This window comes from Aulonocara stuartgranti, assembly GCF_965226115.1.
Source record: "Aulonocara stuartgranti genome assembly, chromosome: 22".
Lineage (NCBI taxonomy): Eukaryota > Metazoa > Chordata > Actinopteri > Cichliformes > Cichlidae > Aulonocara > Aulonocara stuartgranti.
The window spans coordinates 21,126,444-21,144,254 of record NC_138957.1 but is presented as its reverse complement, the minus strand read 5'-3'; the positions used below and the strand labels follow the sequence as shown (position 1 = coordinate 21,144,254).

The window sequence follows — 17,811 nt, the reverse complement described above, 5'->3', positions numbered from 1 at the left end:
TTCAAAGTGAGACATCCATGGGTTTCACTGAGGACTGAGACATCACACCTCTGCTGATCAAGGCTCCCCATTAAAATCAGAATTCAATTCACAGGTCTGGTTTTGACCTCTAGCACTCTGAATGGTGAGCATCAGCGAGCAAGAGGGCTCTAATGGCACGCGGTTTGTTATCAATCCCTACATCTAATGGAGACAAAACCTTTACAGTTGTGGAGATCAATCTGTGACCTGTAATCTTAGTGGACTCGTTCACAAAGCAGCATGGCTGGACTGGCGATTTTTCATTTTTAATGGCCAATGGTCTTTTTTTTGTTGTTTGCTTGTTTTGGGGTTTTGTTTTTTTTGGGGGGCGGGGGTATAAACAGTGAAAGGTGGTGGATTGGCCAGATGCTGGCAGATGTGTAAAAATAACTCCGTTGTTTGGTGGTGGCTATGGTGGAGCTTCCACAGATGCCAGCGGGTAGATGAGGGAAAGGGGAGGCAGGAGGAGGAGAGACCCGAGGCAGCCGCCGGTCCGAGTGTCAGGTGAACTGAACTTCAGGTGAGAAGTTATAACCTGCAGTCTAAGTTTAGGTGTAGTTTATTTTCATTGTGCCAACTTTTTACAGTTAGTTACAATAACTCATACTGTGTACTAGCTAGCATGACAGAGTTTCTATTCAGCTGGGTGGGTGCTATGATGTTACTGATAGTGAACTTTATTTTATTCATAAGGTTAGTTCATTCATTCATTTTATTTTGTTGGTTTTATCTGATATAAAGCACGTCACAGTTTGTCTTTTAAAAGGTGCTTTAAAATACATTTACTTACTGTGGGAAATATGGGACTGTGATCTTTCACATGTTTAATCAAATTACTGAAATAACTATTTGTTTTTACTGCTGTGTATACCATGAGACCAATTTAAAGCTATAATCAAACTGGTGACATCAGTTATAAACAGTGTTGGGACTAACGCGTTATTAAGTAACGCGTTACAGTAACTACGTTATTATTGTGGTAACGAGCACGGTAACTAGTTATTATGCCAAAATCAGGAACGCGTTACTCGTTACTGGGATTTAGATAGGGTCGTTACTCGTTACTTCGTGTAGTGGCTATCGCGGAGCTTCCACAGATTCAGTAACATTAGCAAGTGGTGGAGGCCAGCAGGTGGATGAAGGAAAAGGGACGCAGAAGGAAAAGAGACCCGAGGCGGCCGCCGGTCCAAGTGTGAACTGAACCTCAGGTAAGAAGTTATGACCTGCAGTCTCTCTGGGTCAGATATAAACCAAGTTTAGGTGGAGTTTATTTTCGTTATTCTGACTTTTTCCGTACTGCGTGCTAGCTAGCATGACGGAGTTTCTATACAGCTGGGTGGTGCTATGATGTTACTGATGTTGAACTTTATTTTGTTCATAAGTTATTAGAGTTGCCAACCGTCCCGTCTGGTATTCAGAGAAAATATTAAGCGTTTCTTATTGAGGTGAAAAGGAACAGTTTGTCCCGTAATTCAGCTACAATGAAAAAGGCACAAAGCTGGAGTTATTCTGTGTCTTTGCTGCACAGCTGCCTCTTCTTCTCTCATCCTCTCCCCCTCCCTCTCCCGTTTCTGCTTCAATCATGAAAACTGATCAATGATCAGCTGATCGGCTCTCTTGTTTGTTTATCGCTCACTTTGCCGAAAGAGGAAACCAGCGGATGTCGCGGTAAACAACAGCAGCACGTTTAAGCTTGATCAGCTATTGTTAGAATTTATTTAATATTAATTTCTAGTATCAGCTGATGTTTGCTGGAGCCACAGCTGTAAAGCTGCTGGTCATGATATAGTTTGGTTATCTGGTGAGAGGGAAACATGAAGATGAAACCAGGAGATGTCCTTACTGAATCATCAGAGCTGAACAGGTGATGGAGAAACAGGTTTACCTTTTAGGTGACATGAATGAGTTGAAGGGAAGTTATGAACTGTTTCTGAGAGACAAATAACACCAGGATCCTTTTTTAGGTAGCTGACAGCTGGTAACTGTGCAGGTGCAGATCTAGCAAAGTGTTGCCAGGGGGGCATGTAGGGCATTAACAGGGAAAGGGGGGCACAAAGAAATACTTTTCTTTCTTATTCTCATTTAAAATGTCTAGCTTTTAAAAAATAATTATCTGAATCTTACAACAAACGATTGATAGATTGATGCATATATACCATCAAAACAGTGAACATCACTGTCACAACAGTGTTTATTTTCATTCAAAGGCTTTATGATTTTTCCTATAATGGTGGGCCGGTCTCTAGTCAAAATGCCCGGGCCAATTTTCTGTCCCAGTCCAGCCCTGTATGCAGCTCATCTGCAGTCTGGTGTTGCCTACATCTTCCTATTCAGAAAGCAGAATTTCCGAGTTCTGAGTACAATCGAAAGCACCACGACTCCAGTTTATGTGTTGGATGTAAAAGGCGCGCATGACGCTGTGACGTAGGCTAGAATCATGGCAACAGTCAATGACGGTCCAGGCGGGGGATTTCTCTCATGGAAATATGCACATTATCTTTTCCTTTCTATTGGTAGGTGGCACAGTGCACTTGTGGCAAGTAAGCAAGCTAGAAGACTGGCAAAGTTATGGAAGCAACACATTAACAAGAGAATTCTGAGTAAAACCAAAGTTACTTTCCCTAGTAACTAGTTACTTTGAAAGTAACGAGTAACTTGAAGTAACTGAGTTACTTTTGAGAGAATTAACTAGTAATGTAACTAAGTTACTATTTTAAAGTAACTTACCCAACACTGGTTATAAATGCATACATGAACTTAGAATGGACGTGCATTGGGAAAATGTGTTTGATGTACTATTTAGTGCAAATTTGAATGTTTTGAGCATGTGGGCTGAGTGCAGTGCCTGAAAACCTGCTGAAAGATACCAATGATATAATAAATTAATCTCTTAGATGCTGTAACAGTAAGTTTGCTGCACCTGCCCAATGACCCAGAGAGATACAAGCTGTCCATCATCCATCGAGTGCTTTGGCCCAGTTTTCTTCCACTCATTGTTTCTCTAAGCCATTTTCTCATTTCCCAATTAAACTGAATGAAATAATTTCTGGTAATATCATTCTAATGAAGCAGGTGCCTTGTGTGAAATGAGGACGATATCAAAGGACATCGGCGTAACTTTGGGGGCATCAACATGAGTTTTTGTTTTTCTGGGATGTCACTTTTTAACTGAAATAAAGTTCTTTGCGTCACATTGGCAGGCCCTGTATGTTATACTGATTACTTTTCAGTGGTAAAAAGCATCACTTACTCTAAATCTGAGTGGACATTTACTGGGATCTTTGTCCATTACACTTCCCTCATTGTCTGGTTGCACATACAGAGCTATTTTAGGTCTCTCTTTTGTATCTAATTCAGTAAATCTATCTTTACTTGTTTTATCTGGTTAAAATAATCCTGAAAAACATTTTGGTGAAGAATTTCAGGATAGTCATTCTGTACAAATCCTTCTGCCAGATGTTGAAGAAAAATATTTTTTAAAAAAACAACAAAAAACCCCCACACACAAAAAAAAAAAAACCCTTTCTGGCTATTGTGTCCCTTTTCAAAGAGTCCTTTTGAATCAGATGTCAGTGCTGCAGCCCTGCCCTGGACAAGCAGTTCAGCAAGAAGAGGGACAGAATGTGACCCAGTTTATTTTCTGTCAGCGTCCCAGTGGCAGAAAGTAGGTGAGCTTGTCTGTCTGGGATCAGCTGGGATATATGATTCAGTTTATTACTTGCTGCAGTGATTCCCAAATAAAAATGCCTTAGGAAAAGCACCGGTTTGATAATTTTCTGTATCAGCATGTTAAATGGACTCCCACCTCACAAAAAAAAAAAAAAAGAAGCCCGTTACACTGGGCTCCCATTCATCACAGTATATAAAACTAGTTTGAGCTCCTTCCATTCGGCTCCTCCCATTAAAGCCAACTTTATTCTGATTGGCTGCTCTCTGTAAACAGATGGCCACTGACATCAATCAGAGCCAAGAGGAGAGAGAAACAGTTTAAAACCCAATGCAGAGATTATTTTCAAACAGGGTGAGCTCATTATGCACAACTGTGAAAAAAGCTTCTACAAATGTATGTCTGACAGAAAATATGAAAGTAAGGAGAATCTTAAGATGTTTAATTTAATTTCAATCCCTGTCTCTCACCAACGTGGCTGAATGTACCGGTAGGTATGATGATACTCATTGTATCAGGTCACATGATAAACTGCACAGGTATTGGTCTGATGTATTATCAGAATGAAGATATTAGGTTTGAAACTAGAGATGGACTAATGTTTCTCATTCTAGGGTTTCCTGCTAGATGAGTAACAATAACGTACTAACAAGTAAGAGCCTGTTTGCCGAAGGGAAGAGCATCTTACTACAAGAGGTTAGTGAGCATAAGCTGGGTATTGGAGGATGGCATAGGGTACTATTTGACTTAGGCTGGGGACCCTGTTTAAACTATTTAGAGCCTGATATCTCTATTATTATACATTTTTGGTTGTAAAAGTGCTTTCTGTGGTGCTTTTACTTTAGGTGAAAACCAATCAACACTTCCTGGAAAAAGAAGAAATTAAGTTAAAGCATAACAGCTCCTCTATAAATAATTTCCCCCTCGAAAACAGACTCAAATTCAGCACGGACTAGATGTTTTAGCTTTTTTATTATTCAGAATTAAAGACGTGAGCTCATGCAGATCCAACAAGAAAACAGAGGAGAACAGTCTCATAGTGACTAATAAAAAAGAGCCATCAGCCATCCACTGGTCCAGACACTGTCCAAGCATTAAAGCCTGCAAAACTTAGCAGAAATTCTCCAGACTCATGAAAATGTTCACCTCTGCAACTTTGCAGACAGATCACACAACAAAGATGGAAAACACAAAAACAACCACAGATACAGCAGTTTTCAGTGAGCGCACACTGAGTTTAAAGTGCAATTTCATGTTCAGCTTTGTTGGATTTGCAGAAGCAGAGGCCATAATTCACACAAACAAGGATGAGGACAGAGGGGCTGACACATGGCTACACTGTGGACTACAGTATTAGTATCAAATAGAACAAAACTACTTCATGGTGCACATACAGCTGTGGTCAGACGTTTACACACACTCATCTTGAACATGAATGTTAGGTTAAGTTTTGGCTTTTATAATGATATATTTGAGCTGTTGTTTTTCCAGGGAAGAATGATTATACAGCTTAACTCCGTAAAGCTGTAAGGAGAATTGTAGATTTGCACAAGGCAAGGCAAGGCAAGGCAAGTTTATTTGTATAGCACAATTCAACAACAAGGTGATTCAAAGTGCTTTACAGAGACATTAGAAACAAGAACAAAGTTAAAATTGTCACACAGTTGGGTTGTTCCAACAGGGCAATGACCCTAAACACACATGGATAGAGCAGGACAACCTTAAGCTTATGGAATGGCCTTCCCACAGCTCTGACCCCAACCCTATTGGAAATCTATGGACTACATTTAAAAGTCGGTTCCATACCAGGAAACCAACCAATTTAAATTAATTTTCCTGCCAAGAAGAGTGGTCAAATATCCAGCCAGAATTATGCCAGAGGCTTACTGTTGTCTAACAAAAGCGTCTAGTTGAGGTACCACTTGCTAAGAGACATTTAACCAAATACTAATGCTGCATGTATACATCCGAGGCTATGAGAAAATTCAAGATAAATTGTGCATCTAGTTCTTGTATTTTTAAAGTAACTAAAGATGTATGTTGTGCAATCATTCCACCCCAGATAAAGAAGAGTTCAAAGAAATCATTAAAAGCCCAAAAGTACCAGGCCATTCTAAGTAGATGCAAACTTCTGACCACATCTGTATTTCCAAGCCTAACAAGTTGGTGAATGCACTGTTGCATAGACTGAATAATAAAATGTAATCCATGTAAACTGATTAAATACATTATATACTGTCTACTGACTGTTTTCCTAAACGGTTCTTGACAAAGGACAAGCATTTGCACTGTTTAACTAGCGTCATATAATGTATACTGATTTTGTGTTATTATGCTGAACTACTGCTTTAGAGTCCCATCCAATGTTTTCATTTCAAGAAAGTCACCAACGCAGGAAACATCTCATCGCCGCATGGGAAAACTACATGTTACGACACATACATGACCTAGGAGTTACATGATAATGTCACACGCAGGCAAGCGCACATAAAAATGTAAACACACACATAGAATCTGCATGTGCAGCAGCATGTCACAGAATATTTATAGGAAATGCCCTCAGCCCAGCTAAGTTAGCTCAACTAAAAAGATCAGCTCACACACCATGATCCATGTACAAAAAACAAACAAAGACGCAGTCGATGCTGTTGCAGCCAAAACTCGACCACAACACGAGACAGATGGGAACATTTCCACATATTTATCATTATCATTACTCACACACGTTTCTGTGTATTGGGTTTTTGAATGTGTGTCAGGTTTGTGCTAAGGTCTTCACTGGATTATCACAAACCTTTTCAATTTTGAACATACGAAGGAGGCGGCGAGGAAGGCAAAATGGAATACTGGGATTTAAATCAACGGTGCGAACGGGTTTACGCGGCCAGTTGATGGGTTATGGGTTCACATACTGTGGATACAAAAGGAAGACGAGTAATTAGCGGTCGCAAAACCTTTCTTGAAACACTTTCCCAGCAGGACGAGCAACATCAGCACGCCGGAGATATTTTATAAGAACAGGAGATCCTTTTAGTATTCGTGTGATTTCTCTCAGTTTTTACTGTGATACAAAAACATCTTACAAAATTTACATTCAACTAAGGAAATTTTTCAATTTCTGAAAAAAGTGCTTTTGTATAACTAATAATGTAAGTTTCCTTCTCGCTATTTTTGTTGCTTTGTCTCTATTCAGGTAGTTTGTTTCTAGACAAAACACTGCAAAGGAGGTTCACAGTAATGTGGGTTAACAGTTGGTGGCCAAACCGTTGCACTTTTCACGTGAAGAAAAGTGCACATTAAGTCAGGTGATCAAGGCGTGCAGGAGTCACTTCCAAGGAACAGCAGCTACCCAGAGGATTGGCTGAATTAGCGTTGGCGGTGGGGTTGTAGTCTGAAAGCTGATGTGATGCTGTCCTTGGAAGAGGACAAAGGGGACGAGAAGAGGGGGCATATGTCACAACAACCGGGAGGGTGGTGGTGGAGGAGGGGAGTAGAGTTTATGGCAATACTGGCTCAGGTCGGCCTAATTTACTCTAAAGTTGGCAGGAATCCAAGCTGGACCAGCATCTAAGACATTGTTTTTCCAACACGATGCAGCCAGCATTGGAGTCCTACTGCTGTAAGGAGATGTGGTCGGAGGATTGGGGTACATAATCCAGCAGTGAGGGTATATCTCATGCCTCCATATACTGTGGGGGAGGCTCCTTTGGTGGGATGGCAACAGCTTCCTCGTATGGTGGCAGCAGAACCTGAAGTAAGAAAACAAAAGTAGTTCCAAATAATCACTTAAAAACATGCTGGCACTCTTTGCTTTCACTTCCACTTGGCAAGTGCTTACACACAAGTTGGCAACATCCATACAAACTGTGAGCGACCACCTAAATGCTAGGTGACCCATGAAAAGAGTTTTCAGGGCAGTATAGACTTCTCTCTGAACAATAAATACAGAATGAAGCCTCACAAAACCACTCACCAGCCAGTGGGGAATACATATTTTTCCCTAGCAAGCAGTGGGCACCAGGGGATCACTGACCAGTGTCTAGAGCCTGTGTCAGTTGAGCTTTAGCAGCTGATTTCACTGCGACTGCCAGCAACATCTAGCAACCAGTTGACAAATACTCATTTTTTCCCTGGCAACTGGTGATTGTTAGGCGGTTGCTAATGGTCTCTAAGGCTGTGTGACCAGAGCCTGAAAGCGATGTGCTGGTACTGTCCAGAGCCTACATGTTGTACCCATTTACTGACAGCAGGGGGCCAAAAATGTGAACAACTGGTCCATGGGATGCTGTGTTTATGCTGTTGTTAATAGACAAAGAGCTTCATTGTAGTCAAATGAAGCTACAAACAATTAAAGCAGTTTACATTTAAAATGTACTGTAAATATTTCATATTGTACAGTTTGTAGAGGAAAGAGGAAAAACACACAAACACACACACAGGGCCCTGCTTTACAGGCCAGGCTGCACTCCTCTCTCTATCAGAGCTCCTTCTCTGTAAATGGTGTTATAAAACCAGTACTGCTGCTAATTCAGTGAAAGTGTGAGAAAAAAAAAAGAATACGCTCCGAGGGGATGGAACTGTGAAACAGCCAGGGATGGCCGGCAAACATATCACAGAGAGGCTTTGAAATAAAGCAGACAAGCAGACAATTATGTAACATGTCCAGGAGAAGGGAAAGGACAGAGGCATATAAAGAGAAGGGACAGAAAAAAATCCCAGAGAAAGAGAGAGAGAAACGACCCTTGTGCATTTTAATGGCATTTATATAAAAGCACTGCAGATAAACAGCTGGGTACTTGATGTTGGTGCTTGTAAAAAGCCATTTAGACACACCTCCAGCTCCATAACAGTAAAAATAGACGCAATGCTCCATTCAGCTGTGTGTGGACACAGGAAACACAGCGATAAATCCACATCATTATTAAGGCCAACGAAAGCTATTTTAACCTCTTTATGTGACACAAATATTTGTTGAACTTAAACCATTTGTTGTCACATAGCTCTCTTATTGAAATTCACAATGCTTATGCGGCAGCCTTCAGGTTTTTCAGCTTTCAAGTCTTTCTTTTAAAGAAAAATAAATATTCTGAATAAATATTTGAATTTTTTGGATTTTTTTTACATTTATTCAACTATATACACAATGATAAATTAATACATTTATATATACACAGAGAGATGTTTTGGTTTACATTAGCCAACTAGAGTGTTTCTTTTTAGATTTGTTTCTTGTATTTAATTAAATGTTTAGGTATATTCATACATTCACTGTGATTTTCACAGGATTTTCACTGATTTTATAAATAATAAATGAAGGAATCTCTGTACGTGTCTCTCTGTGTTGACCTTGACCTACTTCACATTTGCATGTGCGTTTCTGGGGACATAAAGAAGTCTAATATCAAGGCAGTGACTCTACATTTACCTGCTAAATTATTTTCTTTTTTCTTCGAATATATCTAAGAGTCAGTATAATTCTAGATTAAGTATTTGCTTGTTTTCTTAATCTTCTAATTTAATTACACTGAAATAAACACACTTGACAGTGGAGAGAGTGACTGGCACGTATCTGATAGTTGCTAAAAGGCCATATGATACACAATATGACTTCAGCCCCTGCTGGATTAGCTGCCGGGTGTGCAGTTTGTTTCACAAGGTGAAAAACGTCAGCAGCGTGCAGCAGGGCCATGGCGGCACAAGGACAAAGTGACAGATGAAGTGCTGCGTACTGAGACGACAGCGGCTGTGAGACAGATTAATGTCTTGTGTATCATCCTGGAGGATTACAAACGGACAAATGGAAACCGTGACTATGGTAAAGCCTTTCAAAAACCTTGTGAGTGATCGCTGAGGGGGAGCATGTGGAGTGGACTATACCTAACTCTAAAAAGCTAGCCAATCACACCTCAGGACAACCTACAGGGTCTACGATACAGTGTCCCATCACTGACTATATACAGCATAAACTAACATTAAAGAATTTAAGTACAATTACTAGCCACTGTATAACCTGCAATGCAACTTAAGTACATAATGTGACACATGTAGACAATTTATACATTTTAACCAGAAGGCTCTTAATCACTTTCATTTCTCAATATAATAGCGCCTCACTGGTTAAACCTTACTATATAGTAATTATGTATTTATATAAAAAGTTGGACTCTACAAGATTTTATGCTCAACACATACCAGCTTCATCTTTGAAAAAGGCAAATTTATCCAACAAAAATGACTACTGCCGTATTTAAAGAAACATTTTTAACGTTCACTTTGGTGCTACTGTAAGTTGGCTTCATGTACAGCCAGCAAAAACATTTTAAGAGACAATAAGTTCACTTATGAATGGATCACTTTGCTTTCTGCATTCTTTTTAATAGATAATTTAACTGAAATAACACAGACACTGAAGAAAACATCTAAATCTGAGGTTAAACAGTTACACTTTAAAATCTATGACCAGTAACCAATCTATAAACATTATTTTGTCCATATTATTATTTTGTTTATGTATTTAAATCAAAGCGACTTAGAGTTCTTTGATTTTTTTCATTCTGAATTTATGAAAAACTTCTAAAATGCTCTTCTGTGAAGAGTTTGTATTTTTATTGCAGCTAAATAATCCCTGATTATTGTCGAGACTAGAATTTGATATATTTTAGTGAAGTTAATGTGTCATACAACGAGATGAAAGTGACTTTTCTAAGTGTACATTTTTGCTAATATAATGAACAGAGAGCTTTCAAACCAAAGTGTAAAAATCAATGCTGTGCAAATGCAATAAAATGAAGTTCTGACAGCAGAAGGACTGTTAGTGTGTCCTTGAGGTGAGACGCTGGTGGGTGGCTAAGCGGACTCACCGTGGTGTCGTTTGTGGTGACATAAACCAGGACCTCCGTGGTGCCCCTGCCGCTCACATATCTGTAGCAGTTCCACACACAGCCGATCAGGTAGGCCTGTCACAGGAGGTGAGAGCAAACACACAATGACCTTTAGAAACACTCTTCATCATTACAGATGCTGCTTGCTGTGATCTCATCCATTTATCAACATTAGGCATGACGATGGCAGAGATGCATCATATTGCTGTTACAGACTGGTGACACATGGTGATTCAATTCAGCTGTTAAAAATTAAGACAGTTTTATGTTTGGACATTTTCCTGGATGTGCCTCTAACATTTGACCAAAAGCTTCTCTGAGCCTTTGCCTGCACTGAGGTTTGTTCAGCTTGGCAAAGGAAAAGGAGTTCCATTGTGTATGTGTGTGTGTGTGTGTGTGTGTGTGTGTGTGTGTGTGTGTGTGTGTGTGTGTGTGTATGTGAGCAGCCTGCTGAGTCCTCTGCCAGCAGTAAGAGCAACTAACAAGAAAGCCAAGCAGAGCATAGCCAATTACTTTAGCATCTTCTGAGCTGACCTCCTCAAAGAAAGCAGCAATCTACATATATTTAAAATGCTGACAGCACAGCTAGCTCTACTCCTCGAGGATGTTTATTGGGTTTTTGTTTATCATTTTTTCTCTGCTCACTATTCAATATTTTTTGTTTGTTTATGAGGAAAATAATGAGTAGTTGCACAGTGGCCTGGCAAAATCTGCAGTTAACTATCTTGTCCTTTTACTTTGTATGCCTCTTCTCTCTCTCTCTCTTTAGTCACAGAAACATTCATCCATTCACATTTCCTCTGCTGCTTCATCTTCAGCTCCTTTCTCCCTCCAGCTTTTCCTCTTCCTGCCTGTGACATTTATGCCAAATGCAGTCAAGTGGAGGATGTTGGCTTTAGCAGGGACTTTAGCAGGTGTTTGCTATGTTCTGACAGCTGAATGTGTCCTTGAGGACTCACATCTGGCGTCTTTCCAGCAGACTCACATATGATCTACATAGAAGGCAGCAGCTCATACATACTGCACATTCAACCCATTAATATAAATGAGCTTCAATCCATTTTTCTTGGCAAACGGCACAGATCTATAAGCTCTTTTTAAAGCAGACTTTTTCAGGGAATAAGCAGCCAGGCTATCCCACACACTGAAAGCTCAAGATTCTAAGACATGACATTTATAACTCTTTTGCCTGCGAGTCCACTAGTGTGTCTTCCAGTGGCTGCTTCCTGTCATAAAATTCCAGCTCCGGCTTTGGATATCTGCCGAGAACACTTCTAATCTCAGCTTAGAAGGGAAACAACTTGATTTGATTGTACAGATGACTGCAACTTCATGCCCCATCTCGTCCAAGAGCCCCAGAGCATCGCTCCGCCTGGAAAATCATCCAAGCATTAAAGGAGAATTTGTTTGATGGGAGTTGGTTTCCTGCTGTCCCTGACCCGCTGCTCTCTGACTGTGTGATGAGCTCAAGAGGAGCATTTACAATAGCACATTCATTAAACATGCCATATGGTTGATTCAGCTATGAGATGAGCACAGTGTGAGACTTAATTGCCTTAATTACACTACAATGTGAGGAACAAATGATAAAAAAAAAAAAAAAGGATGTTTCCAGAGTGAACAAATACTCAGTGAGTGTTCTGGAGTATTTGTTTTCTGTGTATTTGTACAGTTTTATACGAGATACAAAAGCAAGCTATGCTAGAATATTTATCCTTACCTTGAAGGACAGGATGCAGCCGATGAAGAGGAGGACTGCAAAGACTAGGCACATGTTGTTGGTGGACATGATATCCTCTTTGTATGGAAATGTCCCCGGCTAGAAGGGAAAGTGGGACAGGAGAAGATGAAATAAGTCAAATGTAAAAAGCAAAGAGAAATGTTGGACCTAAAACACACAACTGGCCCTTCAAAACATAAATAAAGAAATATAAAATAAAATAAAAAATCTCAGTTACTCAGTATATTAGCACCTAAGCTAATAACTAAGCATCTTAAATTCCCATTAAGATGAAGACAGCTGTTGAGGTGGATATTTTAGTTGGAATGAAACAGTCCTCACCAGCTGCTGGAGATAGTCCTGCACCGTGTTGGGGTAAACCACCACACTAATGGCTACCAGTGTATTAAGGGCAAAGTCAAATATTTGGTAGCAGAAGAATGGAATGATCCAAGCAGCGTGTTGCTATAGAGGAGAGATTCAGATCAGATAAAAACACTCGGTTAGTTTTCCCAAGTTCAGATTTGTGCTTGAATGTCATTTGCTTTTGTTCGCTCACCTTGTAAGCACCGTATGTCGCCATGCCACATATAAGAATCATGAGTAGGGATATTGCAGTGGCTATGCAGATATCTGAGGAAAGACAAACATACAAAGCAATGGCATGAGAACATGTCACCTTTAATGCTTTCTCTGAAAGACATTGACATTGTACTCATTGGTGATCAGATCAGTGACTGATCTACTTTACAATTAAGCTCTGATGGTATAATGGTTAGAAAATATATGAAAATTTTCTGTTTGAACTATACACACTGTGTTGAAAGGGGCAGATTAGCTTTGTTTGATTTTTGTAGGACTAGATTAGACCAGCTAATCAGAGTTCGTTTTTATCTGTAGGAGTTTTTGATGACTTGTTTTGCTCCCACAATAAATCCTGCAATTAATAGGCAACGTTAATTACCCTGTGGCCTCATTAAAGTAAACTATCCACACTGCAATCCTTTAAAATTGACCATAGAAAACAGTGACAGGTAAAAAAGTCATATTTATACATTTATAAATTATAAATGAATATCTGGCATCACACCAAAATTTAGCTGGGAGACTTAAAAAAAAAATTAAAAACATCGCTGCATTTAATATTAATTTGGGTTGCTAGGAATAAATTCAATTGTGAGTAATATTACAGGTTAAAAAGAAATATTTATGTGTTAACACTCTTATAGACTCCTACACCTTTTCCAGGTTGTTTCCGTGAAATCCATTTGGGGTGAAGGCTTTTCTGCTGAGGTGTGCTGGAATTTTTTAGATTAACATATATTCATGTCATGAAATGTTGTCACGGTAAATGTTTTACAAAAGAAAATATTTCTGATATCCAATAATACAGATCAATGTTAATTATCAGTCTTCCGGTGCACTATCAACGTAGCCAGACTCCTGTTCACTTTTCCTGCTACCTGAAGCCAACTCAACAAACAAGAGAACAAGTACACCTTTCAATACCAAGCATGACTCCAAACACCACAGATCACATGCTAGTATCTACATCACACAACACGATCAACATGTGGGTATCATTATGCAAGAGTTGTCCTTCTCACGTTCACATTACAGCTGTGAGAATCCCGATGCAACACTAGTCGCTATCAGTGTAGCTCTCAACAAACATCGCTAACATGTGGCCGAACCAGGATATCTGTGTGTATGTGATGGTGTGTAAGAAGGATCCCAGATCACTACTGGGAGACGCTATACTGACTAATAAGTGCTTGTACTGACAGTGAACTATATTAGTTATTATTCCATAACTTCACAAGCTTCACCCTGGTAACACCCAGGAACAGAAGACATGCTTTTAAGCAACACAGACACAGAGGTTCTTACATACTGCATATAAACAATAAACAATACACGCATACATAAACAGACTACCACTCTAACCAGTGCCACATAAGCTTTGTGAGAGGAGACTCTGTCAAGATGACCGTTTTAATCCGAAAGAGAATTAGAGCAGTCATTTTTAATCAGAGTAGCCGCTGACAGTATCTGTGGTGCTCCAGAGGCGACTGTGATGATGATAGCTGCTGGAGGGGAAGCACTGAAAATACACATGCACGCTGATTTGTTCTCTACGGTGCCCAGCTTACTCAGCTATGTCTGTGCTGAGAGCAGCGTTCTCAGAAACGAAGTGGTTGGCAGAAAGGACAGATGATGCTACAGCTGCAGAAACACGTGGAGTTGCATGGACATGACAGTTGATTTTTAACGAACACCAGCATACATTCATATACTACTGTTAATGAGCTACGAAACTGATGCTGCTGATACATCTTCAGCATCGACTGATCATAATCATTCTTGGCTTCAACTTTGCAGAAATAAATGTTTAATTATATGCGTAAAACTACCGAAAAATGACTTGCTTCTAGCGCTGCCATCTAGCTTCTCAGGTAACATTTTCAGTTGAATCTCTCATGGAAGGAGAGGAATTGAGTAAAGTAAACACCACACGGGTTTTCCTTTCTATTCCTTTATAGTATAACTTAGTTAGCCACTAACCAACCATCTTTTACTTGGTCAGAAATCACAGGAAATTCCTACAGACACAAAATATGAAATTCTGGGTCAATGTCAATACTGATATAGTCTATCCTTGTTGTTTTTAAGCACAAATATACAGCACTTTTTATACGTCTTTGTAAAAAATTATCCTTCTCAGCTGCATATTTCTTTGAACCTGAGTATGCTATTTTTAATAAATGTATAGCATTCATTTTTTCTTATGTTGTAAATTTGCTCTGTACAGTCTTCTTCTTTTTTAATGCTATATTCTTCACTTTTGTATGGCTCTGCATGCTCCATCTGTCTGTTACTTTGCTGCTGGAATATGTGAATTTCCCCATTGAGGGACAAAAAAGGATATTTCTATTCTATCTTGTTCTTATTTTTCAACAGGAGCAAATACAGACAATTTCAAAGTCTTTCAGCTCTTCATCACACTGTTTTCCAAAATTTAGTCAACGCAAAATTTACACAACAAATAAACATCTGTGCCTGCTTTTTTATTTGCTGGTACATCACATTAGTTTGGCTATTTCCAGTCTGTTAAATAATGAGAGACAGACACATTAGCTTTTCTACACATAAACCAATACATGCATAATCACTCTCTACAGGCTCATTCTGAATGAGAAAAAGTAAAAATCCACACAAGCGTTTTTGGTTCTACCCTTTCTGGATATGGCTGACAGCAAGAAATCCAATCAGTGAAATCCAATCTCTGAAGCACAAGAACAGGCCCTAACATTCACTTCTAATATTCAGTGGTACATCTAGAACAACCAGAAATGTTTGATTTAAAGTTGCAACCAACTCCTATATATCCACTAATAAATTAATCAATCAGTTCCCTTGTGGATAAAATATCAGAAAATTGTCTTGTTTTATATAATCAACAGCCCCAAACACAAAGCCAATCACTTCACAACAGTAAATCCTTAAACTGGAAGAGCGAAAACAAGGCATGGGTTGACTTTCTACAGTCTGAATGCTTCGTTGAGGACATTTATCTTTTAATAACGGGAGGATTAGCTGCAACTTACTCGCATCGTCCATGACGTCGATGTCAGTTCCCAGCTCGGAGCTGGTAAGGTGGTAGCGGTACTGAACTGGGTCATTAAGAGCTGACAGCAGGATAAGTAAGACCACCGCATTGATGAGCTGTGAGGACAGGAGAATCGATATTACAGTTGAACAAAAACGTGCAGTTAGTAATATAACTCAGATAATGTGACAGCTGATTAGTAATGATAAGTTAAGATGCACTGAGCGAGTCAGGCAACTATAAAATAACTCTTGTTTTCCTCTTACACCTTCTTGTATTATTTATTAATGCAACTTGCACTACTCTCTTGCACAATATCAGTTTTTAAAAAATCTTTTCTTTAATTTAACCTCATTTTTTATTTTGTAATCACCTTTGTATATATAAAAATATTTGCACTACCTCTACCTCACACTATAAAGTCCTCCCTACGGATCTATGGGACTTATTTATTGTTTATTTATTGTAGACTGTACTATTGATTATTCTTTATCCTGCTCCTGTAACACAATAATTTCCCTTTTTGGATCAATTAAATATCTATTTATCTGTCCTGAATGAGGTATCATTTAGAGGTAGGACAAGGTGCAGATATATTTAGGAGACAGGTGTTCAAAAAGATTGGTGACCAGTTTGACAATTGCCAGACAATAGAAAACAAAGCAATATATCTAAACTGCTTTCTCCCCTCTTTCCTCATAATCATCACTGATTGTTAGAGCTCTAATGTTATGGGTAATTTAAGGAAAGTGGTATTGATGTACTGCTGAGCAGCTTCAATACAACATACTGGAATTCAATACAACAGAAAACCATAGGACTGGGAGAACAAGCTCATCGGTCTTATGTCACCACTTTCACCTCATGTGAACACATCTCATGGAGGTTTTTGTTGCTTTTTATGGCCTTGTTGATCGGTAGTAGCTCAAAATAAGGGAGGCTTATGAAGATCGGGGATTTCACCAGTCTTACCGAACTATGTTTACGACTTTAAGTTATCCTTTCGGGTGGGAAATATCGGAGACAAACTATATTTAACTGGGTAAACATGTGTAGAGATGGAAAAGGAGGCATCAACAGCCTAAAACTGTAAGCTTAGGATTATTTTAGGAGGAAACACAAAAATAAAAAAGAAACGAATTTGTTAGACACTTTGTTTATATGCTTATATAGCCAAAAAACAACAAAAAAACCCCCAACAGATGCTAAAGGTTATTTTGCTAACATTTTTTAATTATTTCATACGCTGGCACCCTGTTTTTAACATAAGTGAAAAACATGGAAAACAGATGGAGTTAGCTGTCTAATTAACATGACTCGATATTTATTAAATATTTTTAGAATTTGTCCCACATATTCAGCCATATTCATTCACGTCTGGGACCTGACGTGAGATGAAAAAAAAGGACTTACCATATACCATATTCCCAAAATAATGGTGCCTGTTCGTACATGGCAGCAGAGGCAGCAGCTCGTCGAGTACCACCGGTCCCACGGCGAAATCATCTTTTTGTCCACACACTGAATTTCAGGTTATTTCATGAATGCCGTCGAAAACAACTGACTAGTCAAGGCTACGATAACCGAAAAAAGGTGGGAAAGATAACGTCTTCGTTGCTAGGACCGCCGCCACATCCAGCGTCTGTTTGAGGAGATGTTTCAGCAAGTGGGAAACACAGAAACAGAGAGCCGTTAATCTGGCTCACCCGGAGTCACGTGACCACGGGAGGATTTTTTTTTTTTTGGCCGGGATGCAAACGCTTCATAATCACGAAATGTTTCAGCAGCTCTTTGTTTGTCCAGTTTTATCTTCCACGACACATATAGCTTAAATTTTATTTCCTTTGTTAAAACAACCAAAACGTTAAGTAATAGAAAAAAAGTAGAAAAAGCTCAGCATTAAAAATAAGAA

At 39.2% G+C, this 17,811-nt stretch overlaps 1 protein-coding gene across 1 annotated transcript; it reads right to left on the bottom strand.

Annotated features, from left to right (window-relative positions):
• Nucleotides 1-4,641: 4,641 nt before the first annotated feature.
• Nucleotides 4,642-17,594, bottom strand: laptm4b (lysosomal protein transmembrane 4 beta). The gene is made up of 7 exons (XM_082521826.1): nt 17,313-17,594; nt 15,898-16,015; nt 12,849-12,922; nt 12,632-12,754; nt 12,290-12,388; nt 10,549-10,644; nt 4,642-7,437 (listed from the first exon to the last, which is right to left on the bottom strand). The coding sequence occupies exons 1-7, from the start codon at nt 17,403-17,405 to the stop codon at nt 7,363-7,365; spliced, it is 678 nt and encodes a 225-aa protein (XP_082377952.1). The 5' UTR covers nt 17,406-17,594; the 3' UTR covers nt 4,642-7,362.
• Nucleotides 17,595-17,811: the final 217 nt, after the last annotated feature.